General features: G+C 37.1%; 1 protein-coding gene across 1 annotated transcript in view; it reads right to left on the bottom strand.

Moving 5' to 3' along the window:
- Nucleotides 1-23,660, bottom strand: part of C2H8orf34 (chromosome 2 C8orf34 homolog) — a 170,821-nt gene that overhangs the window by 36,598 nt on the left and 110,563 nt on the right. The window contains exon 9 of the mRNA XM_075085198.1: nucleotides 2,448-2,533. Coding sequence (XP_074941299.1) covers nucleotides 2,448-2,533 — 86 coding nt within the window. The remainder of the gene's footprint in view (nucleotides 1-2,447; nucleotides 2,534-23,660) is intronic.

Here is a 23,660-nt window from a genome sequence, read left to right as displayed (position 1 = left end):
CATACCCTTGAACACTTCCCAGTGCATAGTTTTCTCTCAGTGAGGTCACTGGTACTGATAAGATCAGAAAATAAATTCAAATAAACCTGGTAAGTGAAGCCTGTTAGACACTTCCTCATGGTATAATACATTCTTAAGAGAACATAACTAAAAATTCAGTGCAACATGATGCCTCGGTTACTTTGGGTTTTCCAACAATATCTTTGGGAGTCTCTTTTATCATCATCTTCTCATACATAATATTTATTGGAAATAAATATCAGATGCACAGAAAACAAGCAATATGCTGCATTTATAGGAAAGATTGATAGAATGGACAGTTGCCTGAGTTCTGCGCCTGTTTCTCGTCTGTGCCTACTTGTAAAATCCAGCTGTGCTTTTTTTTTTCAAATCAAAATGGATTACTAGCCAACATTTCAGGAAAAAAAAAAAATATTTTGAAAGGCTGAACATTTCTGAGAGCGCCTCTTGACAGAAATTTGGCAGTACCTCACTGTTGACCTCAGCCCTTTTGCCCTAGGGGCTTTGCTATTTTCTAGCTATATGACTAACAGGTTCATGTATATTCACAGCCGTGAGATAGATGTGTTTATAACAACATGAATGTCATTGTACATCTACCTAACTTTTACTCCCTATATTTTTATTGGAGGTGTTTTTGTAGGGAAAGTGTTCTCTGTCTTCTCTATATCCATACTGACTACAGAGTATCCAGAAGCATATAAAGTGGTCCAAGATACAATCGCTATAGCACTCTTGTGCTCCATACTCTGTGATCATTACGTCATTCATTATTACACAGCATCCAGCACTTTCTGACAGTTTCATTTTCTTTAATCCTGGTGCCCCTGCCACTTAGCAACAGCTTACTATTCTACTGAAGCCTACAGTTTCAGATGGCATGCAAAGTGGGACTATTTCCATTGCAAGAAGAAAGATACACAGGAAGGAAAAAGAAGGCAGAGATCTGTTCAGAATAAATTGTTTCAGAAACTATAGAACTTTTTCCTACATGTATGTCTTAATCCTCTCCTTGTTTCTGCTGCAATAATCTCATGCTTGCATATCCCCTTGACTATCCCAAACAAGCCACCACCACCTCCTTTCCTGGGACTTCTCTCATAACAGAAGAATTTTGCCTTTCTTTCACAAGACATGAGTGCAGTCACCAGTCTGGGTCTTTCTTTCTGGCAACCTTCATCAAGCTTGTAAGAACATCATATTTTGAGATTCTGAGTCCCCTATTAATTTTTTTGTAAAGTGAACAACGGCAGATGAAAGGAAAAAAAATGACATGACTGCATGAAGCCAGGCACTCTCACAAAACCAGTTTGAAAAATTAATCTTTAAAGACGTACTAGTTACTAATGCTGACATACATTGGTTTACAAATGAGGCAAGAGAGGTGACCAAAAGCTCAGGTTGCTGTCATACCTAATAGCACACTTGATAGCACTAAATAGCAGACAGTTAGTGGGACAACTAAAACCAATAAAAGTTAGTTCTGATATGTTTTGCATTAATTAATCGACATAGCTAACTTGTCTGTGGCTGCTGAAGACTAAACTGCAAATCAAATCCTCCAATTAATAGACTCGGCTGGTTCTGCCCAACAGTAAGGGAATGGACTGAAGGATTTATCTTTGCAGATTCTCTGTCCAAACCTCTATTCCCTTCTGTCTCCATTCCAGTGACAGCTAAGATAGAGTTAACCTTCATCAACTTAACGTTTCTTAGGAAAGCAGGGCATTCTCTGACAAGGTATCCTTTAGGAAGTGCCTTTTCGATTAGATTTCAGGTGTTATTCTGTTCAAACACCTGAACAGAAATTGAAATAAGGCTGAGTGTCCTGACTGCAGATTAGTGCATCGTATGATTATGTTTGTATGCGGAGAAAAAAAATGTTCTTTGGAGCTATTGTACAAACTCCTTTTTATTGTATTTCAATTCTAGTCAGTGCTTGGAGAGATCAGAGAAGCATTTCTGATACTTAGTTTAAAAACGGGACAAATTCTATAACTTTATTTTTACTGTTTATTATTTGAATCCTGTGGATGCATTTGTAGTATTAAGTATTTCAAAGACCATTCTTTGGCATAGAGGTCAACTGGCAATGAACAACCCATGTCTATGCTATTAAGCTATTTTACATCCAAAATAGTGTGCTAAAATACAAACTGTCTACTAAGAATGTATCCTGGCCCAAGGCTGCTCCCAAAATATGCCTAGGAATTATTCTGGAGTGCTAACAGGCCATGACAAGAGCCATGTTAGGGGCTCCTCTAAGAGATTTGAAGTGTAAATGATTGAGTTCAAATACCCAGGAACGTTCTCTGGGAAGGTTTAATCTTCTTTTACAGACATAACCTCTACTCTTAAATTCAAGATGTTATTTAGTTTGTTTGTTTTTTTGTTTTCCATGAGCAACAAATATTTATATAACTTACCATCAGAGTCTGACACTGCTGGCTCAGATGTCTGAGACACCATGGAGACATCTTCTGGCCTTTCTGCCAAATTCTCTCCTTGCAATCTAAATTGTGGAAAAATGGAACAAAAACATTTGCAATCACATTCCATAGGTAAGACACAGAAGAAATGTTATCTCTGACTACATACCCCACTCACAACATTGTCCTAATTAAAAGGGTAGCTTTCCTGAAAAGCCAGCTTCCATGGTTCAATAATATCATCGTTTTAGTTAAAAAAAATATTTTAACTAAACAGGACTGTACTGGGTGTCCCTGTCAAGGTGTTGGCAGTGGGATGCCACCAGGGGTGGCTTCGTTGAGAAAAGGTGGGAGCTGCCCTGTGCCAGGCACAGGCGGTTCCATCCAGCTCCAAAAGACCCACAGCAGGACACAGCTGAGCCCCTCAGCCAAAATGGTGGTGTCTTAGAAAAAAAAAATAGTTAAGGAAGAGCAAACAATGCCACACAGGCAGAAGAGCAGGGACCGAAAGAGTGGGAAACAGCAGAGGGAACACCAACGTCAGAGGAGGAGGTGCTCCACATTCTAGAGCAGGTAAGTCCCTGAAGCCCATAGCAAAGATCACGCCAGAGCCAATACCCACTGCAGCCCATGGAGGACCCACACCAGAGCAGGTGGATATATCCTGGAGGGACAGTGGCCCATGGAGAACCTACAATGGAGCAGATTTTTTTCTGAAGGACTGCAGCCCGTGAGCAGAACCCATGCTGGACTAGGTGAAAAGTGCAAGGAGGAAAGTGGGGCAGAGAGGAGCCGTTATGGACTGACCACAACCCCCCCATTCCCTGTCCCCCACTGCTCAGGGAGTGGGGAGAGGAGTCTGGAGTGAAGGAGAGAAGTTGGGCCTGGGAAAGGAGGGGAGGAAAGCTGTGGGTTTAATGTTTGTCTTTTGTTTCTCATTACCTAAATCTATTTTAATTGGCAATAAATTAAACTGATTTTCCCAAGTCAAGTCTGTTTTGCACACAACAGTAAGCGGTAAGCAATTTCCCTGTCTTTATCTCAACCCACAAGCTTTTACATCCTACTTTCTCCCCTTGTCCTGCTGAGGGCAGTGACTGATCGAGCTGCTGGGTGGGGGCTTGGCCCTTAACTAAGGTTAACCCACCACAGGGAAACACATGCAATAATATTTCCCCCTCCTTTGTTACTTTTTAAAAGAAAAATGTAGTCATTACAGAAGGCTTTGTCTTCAGGCTTTCCCTCTGCATCAGCTGACTGCTATGCCTTGACAGCAATTTACAAAAATAGTCCTTGTATCTGTTCTTTTAAATGAACATCCCAAGAGTTGCACCGTCTTTCTTCAGGTTCTTATGAATCCTGAGTACATATTCTGCTCTAAAGAAACAGTTTGTAGCTCTTAACACGATATAACTGCCATTTACATAAAGGTTATCTTACCTTGAATTTATTCAGACATGAAAAGAATAAGAAAAATGCAATTCAATTTTGCAAAGCCCAGGAATCATAAAAATGCATTGAAGTAAAACCTTGGGGAAAGAAATAACTTATCTCTTAAAAGAATTTCTTTCACTCTGTATTCTCACTCTCTGCAGCTGCTTTACAATACACTTTGAATTAACCTTTGAAGCCATGCAGAACCACCGTATCTGCCCTATCTGAATTTCATATTTTATGACTCTCACAGTTATCTAATATATTTGGATCTTAAGTCATCTATTTGTTTGTACCTTCTCAAAACCATTTACCCCCACCCCCTACAATTACTTTATCTCTTTTTATTGCCCCTGGGATAGTTTATGACAGAAAGCTCAATGTCAATTCATAATGACTCTTACCTGAGGAGGCAGTTCCACAGAACAAAAAACTCCTCAAGGCAATGAAAGTGTAAAACTTAGAGGCTGTAGACCTAATTTTGAATATTACTTCTATGAATCCTTTATAGCTCTCTATATAAAGTTTGTAATGCTCTAGTTACCAATTCTTTAAAAGCCCAGCTTGTCAAACAAGCTCTTCTAAAGATGACAGTCAAACAGAAGAAAATAACTTTGTACCATTATCATAAAGATACTCAAACAGGGACAAAAAAGGTTGCAAATGAAACAACCACGCAAAAAAAGGAAGATCTCAAAAATAACATCATTTTCCTTTGCATTAAAATTGACCTGTCTTCCTTCATTGCATACATACACGTGTTTACTGCAAGCATGTATTCAAGCTTAAAAGGATATGCATGGAATTGCAGGAACCAGAAGCAGTGTACTCTTCTCTGCAGCCATGCTGATAGTTTATTTGTGTTTAATTAAAAGGAAAATTACTCCAACATTCTCTCCTTATATTGCAGTCATAAAAAAATTATCTCTAGAAGTAGGAGCTGCTTCTTTTACCTCATCAGAATTTTCCAGATTTTATAATACATTCCCTTTCTGAGCTTTCATAAATCCAAACCAGACATGAGCAACTGAAATTATCCTCATCTTATTCTAGAAATTACATGTTTAAGCCGCCCATTGCCTCATGAAAAACTTGCCAAAAAAAAAAAAATTCTTTTCAATTTATCTAGTCAGAAAAGACATTTCATGGAATCATAGAATCTTTAAAGTTGGAAAAGACCTCTGAGATCATCAAATCCAACCATCAACCCAACGCCACCATGCCTCCTAAACCATATCCCAAAGTGCCACGTCTACACATTTTATATCAACTTCAGGGATGGTGACTCCACCACCTCTCTGAGCAGCCTGTGCCAATGCCTGACCACTCTTTCAGTGAAGAAATTCTTCCTAATATCCAATCTAAACCTCCCCTGATGCGACTTGAGGCCATTTCCTCTCGTCCTATCACTAGTAACTTGGGACAATAGACCAACCCCCACCTCGCTACAACCTCCTTTCAGGTAGTTGTAGAGAGCGATAAGGTCTCCCCTCAGCCTCCTCTTCTCCAGACTAAACAACCCCAGTTCCCTCAGCTGATCCTCAAAAGACTTGTCCTCCACACCATCATTTCACATTATTTCCCTTTGTATGAGGAAATTGCTGGGTGAACTGGGTGGGTGGATGGGCGAATAAGATGTTTGATGTATCTGGACCTCACTTTCACATCCAATTTTCAACTTATTTATGTGTTTCTTACATGTGGATTCGTATTGGAATAGATTCTTATATGACTCAAGCAGCAAAAGAAGCCACAAACACTATTACTCGCCAAAGGAATTAATGTTACTTGGACTATTCTGGTTTCTTTTTCAATAGTAATACTATTTATAAGACACCTCCACAGTAAAATGAAAACACTTAAAAATTCTTTAACAATAGATTAGAAAGAAGCATACATCTAGAAGAGCTTCTGAATGCTTCAGAATCTCATTGTACAATCAGAGATGTATTTTCTAATCTGCCCTTGTTTATGCCACTTTCTTCCCTGGTTCATTCTTGCTGAATGTCTTCCAAGAAGAGTGTGTTGCACCATGCTGCAAGCATCATTAAAGTTGGAAAGCCTAAGCTATGAGATCCACTTACCCGGTCCCTGGTACTACATAAGCATTTTCATCTCCAACTCTTTTTCTTGCACACGAGTTGTACACCGAAGTGTAAACTCCAAGGTAGGCTTGATTCTTTATTGCCAGATACCACAGAAATTCCTTTAGTAAAAAAAAGGTAAAATGATAACCAAAATGTTGAGTTGGAACTTTTAATCCACTGCTTTGGAAAAGGTGATTATACAAAGAGCAACATACATGAGAGTCACATCCTTGTCTGCAAAGTGTTCTAAAAAGAATCAAGGTTTTCCAAACTGGTGGCTAGCTTTGAAAACCTTGGCTGCTATTTTCAATGCATACTCTTAAAACCCCAAAACTCAAAAAAACAAGTTACCTAAAAATTACTATCTTACTAATAGTTTATCGACTATTTCAGTTATTAATGGAAACATTATTTCAGCTATTATTTTAATGGGAGTCTAAACTTGATACCTGACACCCCACATTTTTTTCTATATACATTTGTTTATAGTGTAACTCCTGCTAACAGGCCATTGTTTCAGTTACATTCAACCAGCTGCATGTTGGAGCTTCAAGAGCTACAAAGGGAAACAGCCTCCAGGCAAATATTTCAATTTCCTTTGACCCAAAAATGCTTTCTGTAGGACTGCCAAGGACTTCACAACCAAAGATGTTCCAAGTAATTTCCACAGGATGGGTGCAGCAGCATTATACCAGGTCTATCACTACAAACAAGCTTGTGAAACACAGTTGTACTGCCAGTATGATTTAGAAAATATGACACTATATGAGTATGCAAAAAGAGGACAAAACTATTTCATCTATGTTCCTTGAATGAGTCACAGCAAAATAAAATCTTATATTGCCTTATCAGAGGAAGGAAATGGCAAATAGGAAAAATAGAGTCAAGATTGAAATTATGCAATTTTTTTTTTTCACCCACTACTTTGGAAAGGTCTTTTTACACTCCTGAACAATCTATAAGCACACACAGTATTATTTAAGAAATGGCAGTGACTAGAATCAGCAAAAAGAAAACATGATGATTCCTTTAGGATTCAGATTAGGGAAATATATCCTCTTGATCTGATATCTGAAAAAGCAACATTTTCTACAATTGTTTAAGATTTATCACCTTACCAAAGTTTTTATATTGTTTACATGTAAATTACCTTTAACTGCTATGTTAATTATTCTATTAGCGATGGTGTAGTACTTCAAAGTAGGAGGAGTAACCTACCCCCAAAAAACCCAACCTTTTTTTTTTTGTCTAAAAGTTCAGCCATCTTAAATTTTCACTAGAAAAGCAAAGAATTACTTCAGCATGAACAAAGGTGATATGAAACAAATGATGCAGTTTTGATTCAGTAACACATTATCTAAACTCTTTGGTTTAAAATCATGTCCATGTTAAATGCATTGCTGAACTTAAGCATTTAGGATGTTTGTCTTTCTTCAAACATAGGCTGTTGTTGGAGAACAGGGCATGTCATCAAGATGAGGATATTATAATTTGATATTTCAATAGAAGTCACCTATTTTACCATATTAAGAAATACTAAGATGACACTATTATTTGAATCCCAGTTGCTAAACTGAAATGAAAATGAGGTTAACTCCATGATTTACATTCATAACCTCTCACCAAAGAGGTTATGTGAAATAACCTACATTAAACCCCATTCTGATTGATACAAGAACCTCTTTTTGAACATCTTCAATATTTCTCTGGCCATTTTGAGTGCCTGACAATGCCTCAGAACACATTGTTTTGTCGTATCACAATTACCAACAGTCTTAATGAAACACTAGTAAATCCCTGTGATTCCAGAGGTGGAAAACAACTCACTGACTCATTGATTTCATCCTGCAGGCAGGGCAAGAAGCAATACCTTAGAGAAGTATCAGATACTAGTTCCTACTCTAGTTCCATTTTAGGAAAAAAAAAAAAAAAGTGAAATAAAGCAGACTAATAGCCATAAATGTTTCAACTTATTTCCATTTTCAAGGTGACAGAATGTCCAAGGGAATTTTGTAGGGGTTAAATATACAGCATGTAAGTATCTGTAACATGAATTTAGTGACAGGGACATCGTACACCATCCAGGTGGGCTAAGGATTCAGTGCAGATCTGCATTTCCTGCCTGGTAGGTAAGCTGTGTTGAGTGGTTGTTCAGACTGATCAAGTGCTACAAGTCTCAAGCTTCTCTTGTGCCTGACCTTTCAGAAAGACCCATTTTAGCACTCGAAGAAAGTCTCTTGAGCTTTTCTGATGGCACAACTTAATGAGAAAATGCCTCATGGACTAACTTTATTTCCCTTCACAGAAACCTCTTCATCCTTCCACCCTCTTTTCAAAGCAACAAAACCATCCCTGTGGCTGTCCAATCATTACTATCAGGAGGAAACACTGAGTGCATCTCATTCTTTCCTTTAGCATTACTTAGCAGCTGGAAATAAATTGGCACAGTATGAGCAGTCATTCTGCAAGATCAGCTTTGCTTTGAGCTTGAACAGTCATCCAGCATGTCGTTTGTTTCTAGATTGTACTGTCTGTTTGAATCAGATTATAGCATCAGATTCTTCCACATATTTGCATAAAGACTTTTTAAAAGTCAACAGTGAGATTTCCATAGTGGCAACATATTCCCCATTAGATTATTTTGAAAAAATAAGAGCTTTTCCCTTTTAGTTTCTGAAATTTACCAATGAGTCCTTTTGAGACTGTAACACATGCTACTTAATTATGCCAAAAATATTACAGTTGGAACTATCTATATAATTTTATCTAATTACAACTATATAGAAGTAGACACAAGAAAGGACCCTTACATAAGAAAAGCCTGTGCTCTGCATAATGCAAATCTGAAATGACATCTGTTTTCCTATCACAGTTCACTAGGACATATTTCTTAGTGATCTTTTCTTCTAATCAAACTGATATTACTTAAGCAGACTCTGTGGTGAAACTTGCCACTGCTTTCTTGAAGTCGGTCCTTCCCAAAACTTGACATATTTGACAAGAAAATAAATGCTGACAGTATCCAAAGTCCTGTTGAGTTTATTGCTCTTCTTTATCGTCATCAGCTACATGGCATGTCATTACACTTCCCCACTCTTTTTGTGTGACAGAACTAGTAGTCTTGTTTTCAAATCTCTCTGATACCCATCAATATCCAATTTATATGAGCTATTAGGAGGATAGCTTCTTGACATTATGGTAATTGCTGCTTTAGAAAGATGTTAGATTGATGACCTCACTTAGAAGCTGAAGAGAGACAAGATGATCCTATAAAACAATTCCTTATATGAATCCAAAATCCATCTAACTGCAACCTAAAATGACTAATTATAATGTGTACTGAATGAAGTGTGGGTATAGTAGAGATGGAAGGAGAGAGTAATGCTAGAGGAGCTGTGATTTCTCTACTTGTACCACCCTTAAAACAATGCAGTAGCCCTCATACAGCTACAGAGTTTCTAGACAATAGGACACTGGAATTTAACTATATCTTTGGGAAAAAGTAACAGGCAACAGCTGAGGTAGCTGAATTAAAATTGGGGACTTTCGTCCATGATTTAAAGTTGCCATACATTTTCTGATTTGAAATTTGTGGAAACATTTACGCTTGATCAAAACAGATTTCTAAGAGGTAAAACAAAGTCCTGTGTTGAGGGCAACTATGGTTACGTCTATGCTTGAGTGTGTACATGACTGCAAATACAGATGCAGGACTAATTCCTACCTATGAACTCCTCCAGTGCACTAAATGTAGACATACACTATGATTGTCCCCTATGTGAACACTGTTGTCCTATGATATTCTTAAAATTAGTAATAAATGAAATTAAAGTAAACTCCACGTTATAGCAAACTACTACAATAATTTAAAAAAAGTTCACTGGTAAACACCATTCTGGCAATATTAACGGATTAGAAGAAAAAAATACTTCTAAGGACTGCCTCAGATTCATAAATATAATTAAAAACACTTAACCACAAGCAGAGGTACTTTCTAACATCAGGGCCTAATGAGAAGGAATAAAGTATCCTGAAAAAGAAATAGAAAGGTTTTTGCTACCTAATATTGAGATATAGGCTCTTTAGTATTTTTTCGTTGTGTAGACTACTAATTCAAAGTATGTGCATTATAAATTGCCTTGTGCTAACGTATAGTAGAAGTTGTGCTTTAGGAAATTTTGTGTCAAATCAAATACTAAACATGAGAGGAGATTCACCTTCAGAGGATGACGATTGCTCACTCACAGACAGAGGAAGTGGGATTATATTTAGATTGATATTATTCTGACATAGCCTTAAAGAAATATGTCACTTAATTCAGAAAACCAAATTCTCGTTCTATTCCTCCAAAAAATGAACAACAACAACAAAAAAAACCCACAAAAAAACCCAGAAGGGTTATCATTTTTTAACAAACTCTCTTTTAATCCCCAAATAAACAACTACAGGCAAGAGTTATATAATTACTGTGTTTGTGGCTGGCTTTCAAATTCTGGTACATGGCTATGGGACTGCTTTTTCTTTCTAAACATAGCAGACTACAGCTGGATAAACTTGCTCAAATTCTGATGTTCCCAAGAGGTGAACAGCAACAGAAAGTTTGAAATTCCACTTGAGAAGAAATCCTGAAACCTGTTATTTCAAGGCAATACAAATGCTTCTGCTGGCTTTTTAGTAATAAAGAAAAATTCCTCCAGGGGCTCCAAACCAGTGAAGGGCACTCCCTGAGGAGGAAGTGGGAAATCACATTTCTGAGAATTGCAGCTCCAGCCATTCTCTCTGCTCTGCCCTGTGTCTGCTAAATTTTGTTCAATCTGGCTAATTTCTGTAAAACATTTTGGTTTCTGTGAATCCTTGTTTCCTAAAGAACAAACATTTCATTGGAATGTTCCTGATCTGCTTTGCTGAAGACTCAGCTGACTTTTTACATAAACATGGTGAGAAGTAGGGGAAAGTTCAGCAAAGAATCCTCAAATCTTTCAGCAAAAAGAGCAGTAAAGCTGTTGTGATGTTCTGCCAAGATCGGTGTACATTTTTAAGGCTACAATCACAAAGAAAAGTTCTCCACTCTGGAAAACAGAGGTAGTGTCATGTTTGTATTAGAACCTTAGTTAAGGAGATTTTGGTTTGTTGAATCACCAATTTTTCTTAAATTATTTCAAAGTAGTAGTTAACTATGCTCTTGAAAAAATTCCTAACAAATACTTCAGTGATTTAAAGTTAGTTTCTTTATGAAGTAGTTATAAATTCGGATCAAAACCTGTAATATACATTTTGTAAGACTAATGAATATCATGAACTTATTAACAAAATAAACATGATGATGTTTGTTTGGCAACCAAAGGGAGTTTCAGTCAGAGATGAGGAGAAGGATAAGTTGGACTTATTGGACTTCCTTTTTCTTTTCTTTCAACTTATCTGCTTCCTTTCTCTAATTTAGAACATTATATCTACATCTAATATCTCTCTCTGGTATCACTGTAATACTGAATTATAATTTCCCTAGAACGAATACATAACTCCAGGGAAGTTATAGCAACAGAGATCAGACAACACGAGTCTTGAAAGCCCCCACATGCTTTTAGGTTACATTGAATGTTTTCTTGCGCCTCTCCCTAGCAACCTTAACACCACACCAGTAACAGTATGCCGAGCTTTATAATAATTTGTCTTGACTTGCCTATAATATGGTGAGTTTATTTCATTCATTGTTCTCAACCATATTGATCCAAATTCTGATCTCATGTACCTTGAATTGCTGTCTCCACAACTTCTGTACTCCTTTATACTGGTGTAAAATCCAAAGCTTCTCCAGCACCTAAATATAAAGCCAGGAATTTCTGACCTATTCCATTTGTTCTATTAATGTCTTTTACAAAACTAAAAATATTAAAACTGTGCCAGCAAAATTCTTAGTGTATTCACAGGTACAGAGAAAAAAGATGTCAGTTCTCCAGTACAGACTATGCCAGTTAATATAATGGTAAAATTATATTAAATAAATATTATTGAACATTATACAGGCAAAAGTACTCTGTTGCTGGTAAAACTCTCCATCTGCTTTAGCAATATACTCTAGCTTCCTAATAAAGATTAGATTTTAAAGGAAGTTTATAAAATTTCAGATCAATAAACTATAGAAGAAAAATGTCTTAGATCTAAGGGGGCAAAAAACAGAGGATTGCAAATTCAGTGAGTAATGAGAGTGGGCTGGCACCTCTCAAGTCTGACGTAATAATGGGAAAGCTCTGCAGCATGTCACCTTGTTATATTAAAAAAATCAGCGTTGTAGCTTCTGTTTTCACCATAGACTAAAATACAGGAAGCATCTGCATTGAAGAGAAATGAAGCATGAGTACTATTAGATTATCCTGCGGAACATTATCCAGGAAGGCAGACATTTCCAAAATTAAACTATAAACTACATTAATAAACACAGATAGTTAACAAAATTTCTGAATAAAATGTAGGAATATAAACTTAGTGACATATTCAGCATGGTCTCTAACAGAGATTTATAATTCCTTTAAATCCATTTGAAAGAAGCGGTGCAAGGCTCCCAGGCAGGAGTTTCTTGTAACTACCATCAATTCTATTTATGTGAGATTACAGAGTTCGTATTCTTTGAGTTTCACGCTGATTTTCACTGATACTATTCAGATCACAGTCTGTTTCTTACTTTTGCACTCACTTTCTTAAAGACACTATTTCTCAGTGTGACTTTTCATTTCACACTAAAACACAGCAAATTATCTGAAAATTCATTAAAACTGTAGTTAAAAATGGATTTTGGTTAAAGTCCATTCCCTTTCTGCAAATTAAAAGCATTATTTGCCAGTCACTCTTGAAGATTTTCGTGGAAAATTTCCATGTCACCAATACAAAATTCACAGCCATGATATTTTCATCTGGTAAAACTAGAATATCCACTTGCTGAGCAAAACTTACACATTGACACAGCCTGCAAAATAATCTTTTCTGTGTGCTGTTTGCCCTTTCAAAATGTCTGAATGCAGGTCTTTGTGCATTTAAATAAGTACACTCGGCAGCTATTTCTGAGGAGAATCAAAAGTGGAAATATATTTCCCAGCGTAAGGAATCCATAAAGAGACTGAATTATCTAATCCTTTTACAAGATGGGGAATTAAGCCATTCTTATGGCAATCTTTTATCTGCTGCTGGCTTCAAACCATTATCTCACAGGAGAAAAATTACAGTCTTTGTCAGTCTTTTCAGACTTAACACTCTTTCTTCCCCTGTGAACCATGTTTTCTAGGACTTGTGAAAGAGGTGGGGGTTTTGTGTGTGTGTGTGTGTGTGTGTGTGTGTGCGCGCGCGCGTGTGTTTGTGCGTGCGTGTGTGTGTGTGTTTGTGTGTGTGTTTGTGCAAGTGTGTCTTTAAGAGCTATATTAAACTGTTATCCAGAGCATCAAATTATGACCAACAAGCTACCCCAGGCTCATGATCTCCTGGCTTCCTCCCTATATCGTCTGCATCCAGAAGCAACTGCTATTGCTGATACACATCACAGTGTAGCACCAAACAGAAAGAATCTATAAACATTGCAATACAGAATTAGCTTGCAAAGCACACATCTCAGAGAGCAAGCTAAAAGATGGGGGAAAGGCTTGGGAAAGCACTTGTCTTTTTAAATTATTGAGGGGATTAAATGTGTTTTGTAGGGGAAAAGAGAAAGATGACTTGACAAGATCTGCAAATGAAGGACAGGATGAAATGGATGTTACCCTCTATTAAATTGAGAGACAGTACAATAATTTTCAGGATTAGACAAAGTAATATTAATTTCATTTTCAAATATGCTCCTACTGCTTTCATTATTACAAACCAAGACTGGTACACTCAAAAGAAGTAAAATATCCTTTAAGCCTACTCTTCTTAGGATTTCTCAACAGCATATTTAAATATTTACACATGTACCAATCTCCTCATACCAGTTCTATCTTTTTACAACCAGCCTGAGATAAAAATATATAGCTACTGCTGAACAATAGCTCTTAAAAAAGATCTTCTAGTGACACACCATTAATTCACAGCATCTTATCCTGTCTTCTGCCTTCATAACCAAAACCAGATACTAATTCCCTGTCAGTAAAGTTACAGTACAGCTACCTCCAGATGAACTTGGCACTCTGTGCCACATTTCCAAAACCAATCCTACCATGAGAACAATATGTTAGTATGTATGTATAAGATGCAATTCACATGCAAATTTTATCTATCTAGTGTACACATTTCAAGTGTAAGTGTATTTTCACTAACATGCAAACACTTATCTTCAAAGTTCTTCCATTTCTCTTGTGCTGATTGACACTTACGTCAAAAACAAGTCTACCCCACATGTGTAGCCTTTAAGGAAATAAAATAGCTGTTAAATCAAACTCAGAGGGAAATGCTTTGCCTCTGAAAATACTGCATAATGCAAGCGCACAGACACACACTATTCCTTTTAAGAGATATATGCTTAATCTGAAAATACTGGTTTCTTCAGTTTACATATTTTTTGATAGCAGGTGATTTTTTATTGTCACAGTATTTTATAAAACTTACGATTGGTCTGAAATTATTGCTTGATGGATTTATCCAGTGCAAAATTCTGGTAAAAAAGAGGGAGGAAAGAAGCCTGAGCCTCCTGGGATTTCTGTCTGAGCACTCAATATAAATTTCCTGTCTTATATTGTTCCCTTCCCAAGACACAGTTAAGATTTTGAAAATAGAGAGACCTTGGATAGTCTTTGAAAACACACATTCATTGGGAGCTTGCCATTAAACTAATTAAGGTATGGGATTAAAAATGATAATACCTTGTGCATTTCAGAGGTCGAACTTAGATCCATGAACTCAAAAAAATCATTTGAAATCACAGAGATATTCTCTATTTTGCGTATCGTAAGATCTTCAAAAGAAAGAGTCAGTGAAAGAAAAGGCAAGCCAGTGTTACTCTGACAACTCAGCAAAACAACCTACCAACTCTTAAAAGTTAATTTATGTTCTCTGTCTCTGATAACCACTAGGAACAGTAAAAACATTTTCTGATTTTTTTTTCTTTAGTGTTTTCCTAGTTCTTTGAACGAACAAGTAAGATACCAAAGTGGTACACCACTCCAGAAAAGGAAAGATAAAATGGTTTACTTTAGCTGTATTTAACACTTACAAAATCAAGAGAAGACAATGAAGACACTATTGTGGTGATTTATGCATCAAAGCTGGGCAAATTAATCACTGCCCAGATTCAATTCAGCTAAAAAGCTAAATGAAAATTTTTTTACTAATTTTTTTTTTTTGCCACATCTTTTTGTTTTCTTGTAATTCTTTTCATTTTTCTACCTTACAATTAGTTCTAAGTAACAAAAGGAAAAATATGGGGTCTCTCCACAATCTTCCAAAGTAAAAGGAGACTTTTAAAAGTTATAAAGCACTACTATACAGAGTTTCATTTGCTTGTTTGCCACTCTTAAAAGGAAAAAGATGCAAATAAAACATTTTGTTTAAGACAAAGTCTGTGAAGCTAGCCCAAACAAACATGAGGAAAATTCAGCTCTTTGAAACAATAGGTCCAATATAACTAAGGTTACAAAAAAGAAAGGAAAAAAAGAATGAAAAATAGTGACACAAGTAAGCTGGAATGTTTAGTACTTTCTCCTCTTTAAGAATAGCCACTTAGCAATAGCACGCAGACAGAAAGCTAATATGAAATGCAAGACAGGAAAGAAAAAAATATACATATATAATCAAAAGGTTTGGTAACATTTGAAGACATAAACTTCCTAACATTCCGTGCATGAACTCCAATCAGAGAATTTTTCCCCAAAAATTATTTCTCTACAAACCACTTCAGTTTGGAAACATTTTTTCCCCTTGGTACTTCGAAGTAATTTATTCCCAAATTTCAGGAATATTAACAAACTAGAAATTTCTGCCAAAAACTGAGTCACTAAGCTGGCCTTACCACTACTGGGCAGGCATACAAAAACTATTCTTTATGCAAATACATGTACCAAACCACACGTATACCTGTAATCCATTCCCAAGTATTACATCACAGTGTACAGAGCCAAACCAGGGATTACAGGGAGGATTTGAGAGGTTATTCTTTCTGACACATCTGTATCTGATTAATTAAAAATATAAATTGTATGACACGGTATCATCCTGTTTCCTACCTTCCTGCTGCATGATTAGACAGAGACTGTTTACTTTAAAGATCACACGTTTCAAAGGTATTTGCACACAGAGAAAAAGACTAAAAACTTCTATAAAACCCACAAATAAGCAAAATGCAAATCCTAGGGGGTACTTTGTTACATTTCTGTGTAAAAGGCTCCACGCAAACAAATCAAAACCCATTTAAAATGTACAAAAGGACAAATTTACCTATAATTCACCATGGAGAATCAAGCTAGCAGGGAAAAAGGGGCCATAATGATTCAAGACCAAGCAATCAATAAAAACAGAAAAAATGGAACTTAGTGGGGAACATAATAAAAGATTCAAATGCAAGTCATCTGGATGCTCTGCACCTTCCGCTCTGACAGAAAACTTGCTATGCATTTATTTACACAGACCTTTGGGAAGTAGCAAAGAAAGCTACGAAAAAAGAGGAATCAAAACTATGGGTCAGTTCTAAAAAGAAAATGTAATGTTAGGTTTTCCAAATAGACATATCATGTTATATCATGATTTTGATATCAGAAACTACAATTTATTGTCCTCAAAACACAATTTAGATTCATGTACATTCCAGAATCCACCATTTGTAGGTTACTCCCAACAAAATATTAAATTAGGAAGGAAGTTAAACTCTGTAAAGAAAAACAGGGATTTAAAAACAACCTTTGAAGTCACACAGTGCTCTACCCGCAACTCTGTTAGGAATAGGTAATTTTATATTCCAGTGATCAGGTTCTCTTCTTTCTAATTCCATCACCTCTTGGTTTATATTAACACTGCAGTAAAAGGGACGATTATAGTTCATGTAAACATACCTGAATCACCTTTAAATTAGCATCTGCAGATGCTATCACTGAATAGTTTCGACAATTCATGTAGCAGCTAAGGAATTTTTGCACAAACATGTCCTGGTTTCAGCTGGGATAGAGTTAATTTTCTTCATAGTAGTTAGTATGGGGATAGGTTTTGTATTTGTGCTGGAAACAGTGATGATAGTGTGGAGATGTTTTAGTTGTTGCTAAGTAGTGCTTACACTAGAGTCAAGGACTATTTCAGCTCCCCATGCTCTGCCAGGTGCACAAGAAGCTGGGAGGGGACACAGCCAGGACAGCTGACCCCAACTGACCAAAGGGATATTCCACTTCCTATGACATCATGCTCAGCATATAAAGCTGAGGGAAGAAAGAAGGAAAGGGATAACATTCTGAGTGATGGTGCTTGTCTTCCCAAGTAACCGTTACGCTTGATGGAGCCCTGCTTCCCTGGAGATGGCTGAACACCTGCCTGCCAGTGGGAAGTGGTGAATGAATTCCTTGTTTTGCTTTGCCTGCATGCGCAGCTTTTGCTTTACCTATTAAGTTGTCTTTATTTCAACCCACGAGTTTTCTCACTTTCTTCCAGTTCTCTCCCTCATCCCACCAGGGTGCAGCGAGTAAGCAACTATGTGGGGCTTAGTTGTTGACTGGGGCTAAACCACAACAACGCAGAAATCTCTCTGCCAGATTTCCATGTAGGCATAGGCTTTTATCATCTCGCTCAGACACCATGTAGTGCTACGTGTGCTCAGGATAAGGGGAAAACGGTCCACGGAGTTATAAAGTCTTTTAGTCCTGCATGCATTTTCAAAGTACTACTCCCTTTAGAGTGACTCACACCAAAACAGCTCAGCCTGAGAAAGACTTCACACTCACAGAAGCATCTACAGTGACGGCTTGGTCTAATCTGGCACAACATAAACCTAGATGACCTGTTAAAAACCACACCAGCAGCACACTCTGTATCGTCCCTTCTTCTAGCATCTATGGAATCTATATGGGATGTCAGAGTTTGCCCCTCTTCTTCACCCTACCTGATCAGATTCTATCCCAATGTTGCATGGTGCAGCACACATTCCCTGGCACGTTCCTGTCCCCAGCTGTGGAGTTAGTCTGGGACTACAGGCCTGGACAAGATAGGAGAACCCTCCTATTTCAAAAGACAAGTCAGCCATCACAAAGATTTCTGTGCAGGGAACACAATGACAGTGAGAGCAGACTAGCCGTAAACAATAAGGAAGGGATCTAGTGCACAGCTGAAGTTGAGGAAGCTTAGTAGCTTCCTTCCTTCACTAAAGGAAATCTTCCAGAAGCCCATCATCTTTAACTGCTTTTTAAATGTAGTCTCTGGGTCGGCATTATGATCCTTTTCACGGGGTAATTAATTTCATTCATTTTTCTCTTTGTTGTCTGAAGTTTCATTAGCGTTGTCTGTGGTCAGTACATACAGTAACATGGCTTAACAGCAGTATTTTCTGTATTTACAGTCATCAGCTTTTCTGCTTTTGGTATTTAAATGAGACCCACTTGTCAAGCTTCAGACACAATTTTCTGCACAGATCATTATAAAATTTTCCACCAAATGCTTCTTAATGACCTCAAGTCTCAATGGTATTGTTATAGCTTTGTGATACTCAGATAAAGCATCTCCATACAAACTCTTACTTCGTAAGAATCTAAAATGGTAGAAGCTAGATTAACACCACAATGCCCTGACCACAAAATAAACTCCTATTCTCTTCTACAGAGACATGGACAATTCAGACAACACTTTCCACCATTATTGTCCAATTTATGACAAATTTATAGCTGGTTCCTTTAATTCTCTTGTCTCCTACCCTACACATTCATGGTCCTCATGGCTCTATGCCAGTCGTGTATTTCAGAGAACCTACAGGTGATTCTTAAATTGTACATAGTACCACGCAGTTTATATGACTGTGTTTCCAAGTACGCATGAAAGTGGTGGAGACCACACTGTAGAAAACCAAACTTACTAAATTATTGCAGAAATCCAGACAGTTAAAGAAAAGTTAACTGGCCTTGGTAAATAAGCAAGCTAACTTGAAGATTGCTGGGAGGAAAAGACATCTTAAAGAGTCAGAGGTACAGATGATGAGCAGAGCAACATTGAAGATTTCATAGGCAAGGCGAACTGACCTGAGAATTTTGAGTATTTTTCCCAAATTAAGTTTTCAGAGAGTATCTGTAAATGGTAGCATGCATAGAGCATCTCATTTATTCTACATCAGCAGCTCAAGCACACAAGTTACTACACTTGAACTGTACTCCACATCCCAATGGTGACAGTTAGAAAAGCCACATTTGGTTTTAATGTACAGATGTAGTTTGTTTGTTTATACCTATATATTTGATTTCTCTAATATGTTAAAAGGCCTTAGGACATCATGCTTTTGCTTTAGCTAATCTTAAAATATTAACTAAAATATTGCATCTCAAACCTACATTTGTATGCGACTAGTGCTCCTTCCCAACATTCTTGTTCAGAAGCCTTCAAGCTTGTGGCACAGTATGTTTTCTATAATCCCATTTCTTTTTTAATCACATGCAACCCCTTTTTTGTATTCTATTGATGTTAAGAAGAATGAATGCAGCCCTTGCGCTATTAAAAACAAAAAGCTTCTTACTTCCAGGAATGCATTGGCAAGACTCCACAAGAACAAGATTTAACTTTTGAGCATGGCAGTGGGCATACAAGGCTAATGGGTGGTCCTTACAGAAAAAAAAAAAAGGAAACAAGAAAACCCCCTAAAATTCTTTTAATACTACATAATATTATCTTATACCTTATGCCTGATTAAATTCTTCAAAATGCTCAATGTGCAAGTCACTATACATGAGAAAATATGGAAGTGGTGTTTGGCTTTTACAGATTGTCATTTAGATCTTTATTTAACCCATATGAGTTTTGCTTATGTGTGAGGGTGTCTTATGATTCATTGGCAAAACCTGAAATTTCTTTGTTTTGCCTGTATGGAGAAGGGATTCACAAAATCGTGTTATAGAATGAGTCAGTCTATTCTCTAAGTCAGTCAGACTAGTTGCGCCCTTAGATGAAGAAGGAATTTTTATTATAATAATTATGCTCAAATGACCTAAATCCAGATCAGTTCTACTAAAAGTGTCTTTGCTAATTTTCCAGACTAAATAGCAAAAAGCAAATACAGGGGGTTTTGTAGCCTTTCTTTCTGTATCTATAAACCTTGTTTTGTTCCACCTTGTGAATGATGTCACTCCTTTATTTAGATGACTAAATATGCTGCTTAACTTGCACTGTAGTCCAAGAGCAGCTATGGGAATAACATTGTTCTGTAGCTACTTTCCCAGTTGAAAAACCTCTTAAAGCTGTTATCCATCTGCATTTCGCTCATCGTGTGTGAAACATCTATACAGAAAACAGTAAGCTCTCTGTTCCTTACAGCTATATTCCAGTCTTCAAACCATTTTTTACTCAAGGAGAATTAACCCCTCCTTTCATTTCTCTTTCTCTCTCTCTGTTTTTGGGGGAGTTGGGGGGTGGGGGGTTTTTTTTGTTTTTTTTAATCATAGGCTGTAAAAACCAGCTTGGTGTGATAGCTTAAAAGAATCCCCCATCTTTACCTCCCAGATGTCTGGGTGGAGAACTTTACCTTTTATTAAAATTACTGACCTGGGCTGTGATAACTTTATCTATTATTTGAAGATGACTGGTGAAATCATCAGCATTGAAGGCTAGACACCAGTTTCTAAAAAAGAAAACTTAGAAGTTTGGGCATTTTATTCCAGTTCAAATTATGTCCATTCTTAGTCTCACTTCTTACAATTCATGAAAAAGCTCTTATTTTTGTCTAAGAGACTTAAGGCAAGGGAGAATGCTTTGCCAAATGCAGCACCTTAACAGCATTGCAGGTTTCCCCCACATTATAAATGGGATTTAGTTTGCCTTGTAACAAAGTAGATTTTTATCTCTAACTATAGTCACTTCCATTTGGCATTCTTTTATAAGATCTTCCTCTGACATGGTGTTAAACACTACATCAGAGATAGAACAGGGGAGTTCAAAGGGAAGAACTATTACTGGGCAGAGTAAACAGCCTAGTGCCAGTCAGAGAAAACCAGCTACATGGGACATTTAATACTGGCTTGAACTAAATGCCACTTACTAGCAAAGGAATAAGGCTGTATTGACAGAGAAAGAAGGAACCAGAAGCTGCTAGTATTGCCCTCTTAGTATTACATTTGAGAATTTGGATTCTGATTTTCTCATATATTTGAGCATTATAAAGGGAAGGAGCTAAATTGGAGGTAAATGAAGTTTGATGACAAATATCTCAGCATGGGGGAAACAGTTGGTTCAGCCCATTCTTCTTACAAGTCACTGTACTTCCATGTTTAGAGATAACACATATTGCTGCCCTGTATCCTACTGCAGGTGCTGTCGGGGGCACATGGAATTAAACCAGCACTCCTCTCACAGTGACATAACTTACACATAGTCATAGATCTGCTCTAATTCCCAAATAATGAGGAAGCGCTAATGATCTATGGCAACAAAATGTAATCCTAGTAGCAGGAAGGTCTAAAACACTACACACAATTTTAAAGAAGTAGGGTGGAACTCCAGTAAGACTATTTGTCCTTTCCAAGTGACACCCAAAAATTTACGCCAAATTAAGTTAAGCTAGTACCAATGAACTACTTCAACTGTTTATATAAATCCGTCTCAGAAGAGTCCCTACATGTCCAAGGAAATGCGGAACCTTCTGGAGGAGGTATCACAGAAGGTAAATTGACTGGAGAGTAATCAGAGCAGAGCATTTTTTAAAAAAATACAGCAAGGTGAAAGAACTAGGTTATGCAAATGCAAGAGTAAAATTAAACTTTTTGTTTGAGCCAAGAAGCACATTTCCTAACGTTTGGAAGTCTGCCAATCAAATTTCAAGTAAAAAGTCATATTCCTCCTACAGACAAGCCAAAACACCTTCAGCAAATCTGAATTGACAAGCCCTATTATCTACAGAACACCCACAGCCATTAATAGCTCCATTCATTTCAAATCACTTTATCCAACCAAAAAAATGGGTAAAATTAAGAGGAAAGACACCTCTTAAATTGTAATCAAAAGTATGCATAACAGCTTATATTGACTTCTTTTTCAATTGTATTTGAATGTGTCTACAATCAAATCCTATAGTATTTATATGTAAACTGTACAGCACACAAAACTACGTAGAGAATATGAAAAAAATAATTTCTGAAACAAATAAATATACTAATAGATTCTGTATTATGACCTTACAATAAATACTTGGTTTTGTCATAATAATGGAGAAAAATGCCAACACTGAGAAACTTTCATAGACATGACCCAAACACTCAGGCTGTGATTTTACAGCACTTAATTTTCAATGGCTCTATCACTGAGAAACAGAAAACTGAATTGCTCTTGGAACCAAACAGGAAAAAAACCTCTGTCTTCATGTCCTTGAAGCCACTTGCTACCCACTATTTACCCACTATTTCAGCTGCTGCGAGAAGGCACTGGACAAATCCTCTGCAAAGGTATCAAAAGAGAGCTAACTGCACTAATAACTCTGTCTTGAAGTATGAGAAGAGAGATGTCCTCAGACTCAGTAAGAAGGAAGGAAAGCTCCAGAAGAATGTATAAACTTCATCATCCTGAAGAATAAATGTTAGTTTTCTCACTACTGAATACAACAGCAATACTAATTTCTCTCTTTTGACTTCTCTTGCTACTGATGAGATGCTATATTTTTTTAATCCTCCAAAGTTTAAAGAAACTGCTGAACTGCAGCAAGAGTGAAATGAACCATAGTCAAGTAAGCACCATCCAGTTCCTCATCAACTTCATTAAATAGGGTAGGGAATGAATGAAGGTGTATAGGCGAAATAAAGCACTGCTTTGCATTTTCTGATAAGTGAAGTACAAAAGGAGGTTTTATGAGAACTTTCTCTCACAACTCATAATTTAGATTGCAGAGTCAAATAGTACCGCCAGTTAAACGGCAATAGCAATAGTCAAGGTTGCTAGGTTTGGCTCAAGATCTGAGCCATTTGTTCCCTGGTGTGCAGGACTGAGAGACTATATAGGATCTTGGCACCTGCTGTTCTGCGGCTACCTTAGGGAATTTAAAATTTAATTAATCCTTGTAGTAATCCATACAAGATTTTATGTAAATTCAAAAAGACCATGTAGAAAACTTAACATTTCTTTTTTCCTTACATTTCTACTTGTTAATCCATGAACAACCAATGCCAGCTGAAAAAAGGTGCCACGCTTTCATGTAGCTAATTGTTTTGAAACATTTTACAACATAAGCAGTTTATTTCTAGTGAATTGGGAAGAAACCCATGACTAGCATGTTTGCTCTTTTCTTAAAGCATAAGGCCATACTCCTGACAGCAAAACTCTCCAGAACTACAAGGCCATCCAGTCACTGCTGCTGTGGTAGTACTGTGAGCTCAAGTTCCCTGAGGCTCCACAACCCTGCTAAAGAGATGCTCTTGCATGGGTTATTCAGTATGCCTGCAGTTATGCTCCCAGAGCATCAGAAAATGTTGTGGAGCCCCTCTTCCTACATAAGTGCCTTTTAAAAGTAGTAATTTACAAGCAAACTGGGAAAAAAGAAGAAACGTAGGGTGGCATATGGCCAAACTTTTGACTT

The sequence above is a fragment of the Phalacrocorax aristotelis genome, chromosome 2, assembly GCF_949628215.1.
Source record: "Phalacrocorax aristotelis chromosome 2, bGulAri2.1, whole genome shotgun sequence".
NCBI lineage: Eukaryota > Metazoa > Chordata > Aves > Suliformes > Phalacrocoracidae > Phalacrocorax > Phalacrocorax aristotelis.
This window is presented reverse-complemented; position numbering and strand designations above follow the sequence as displayed.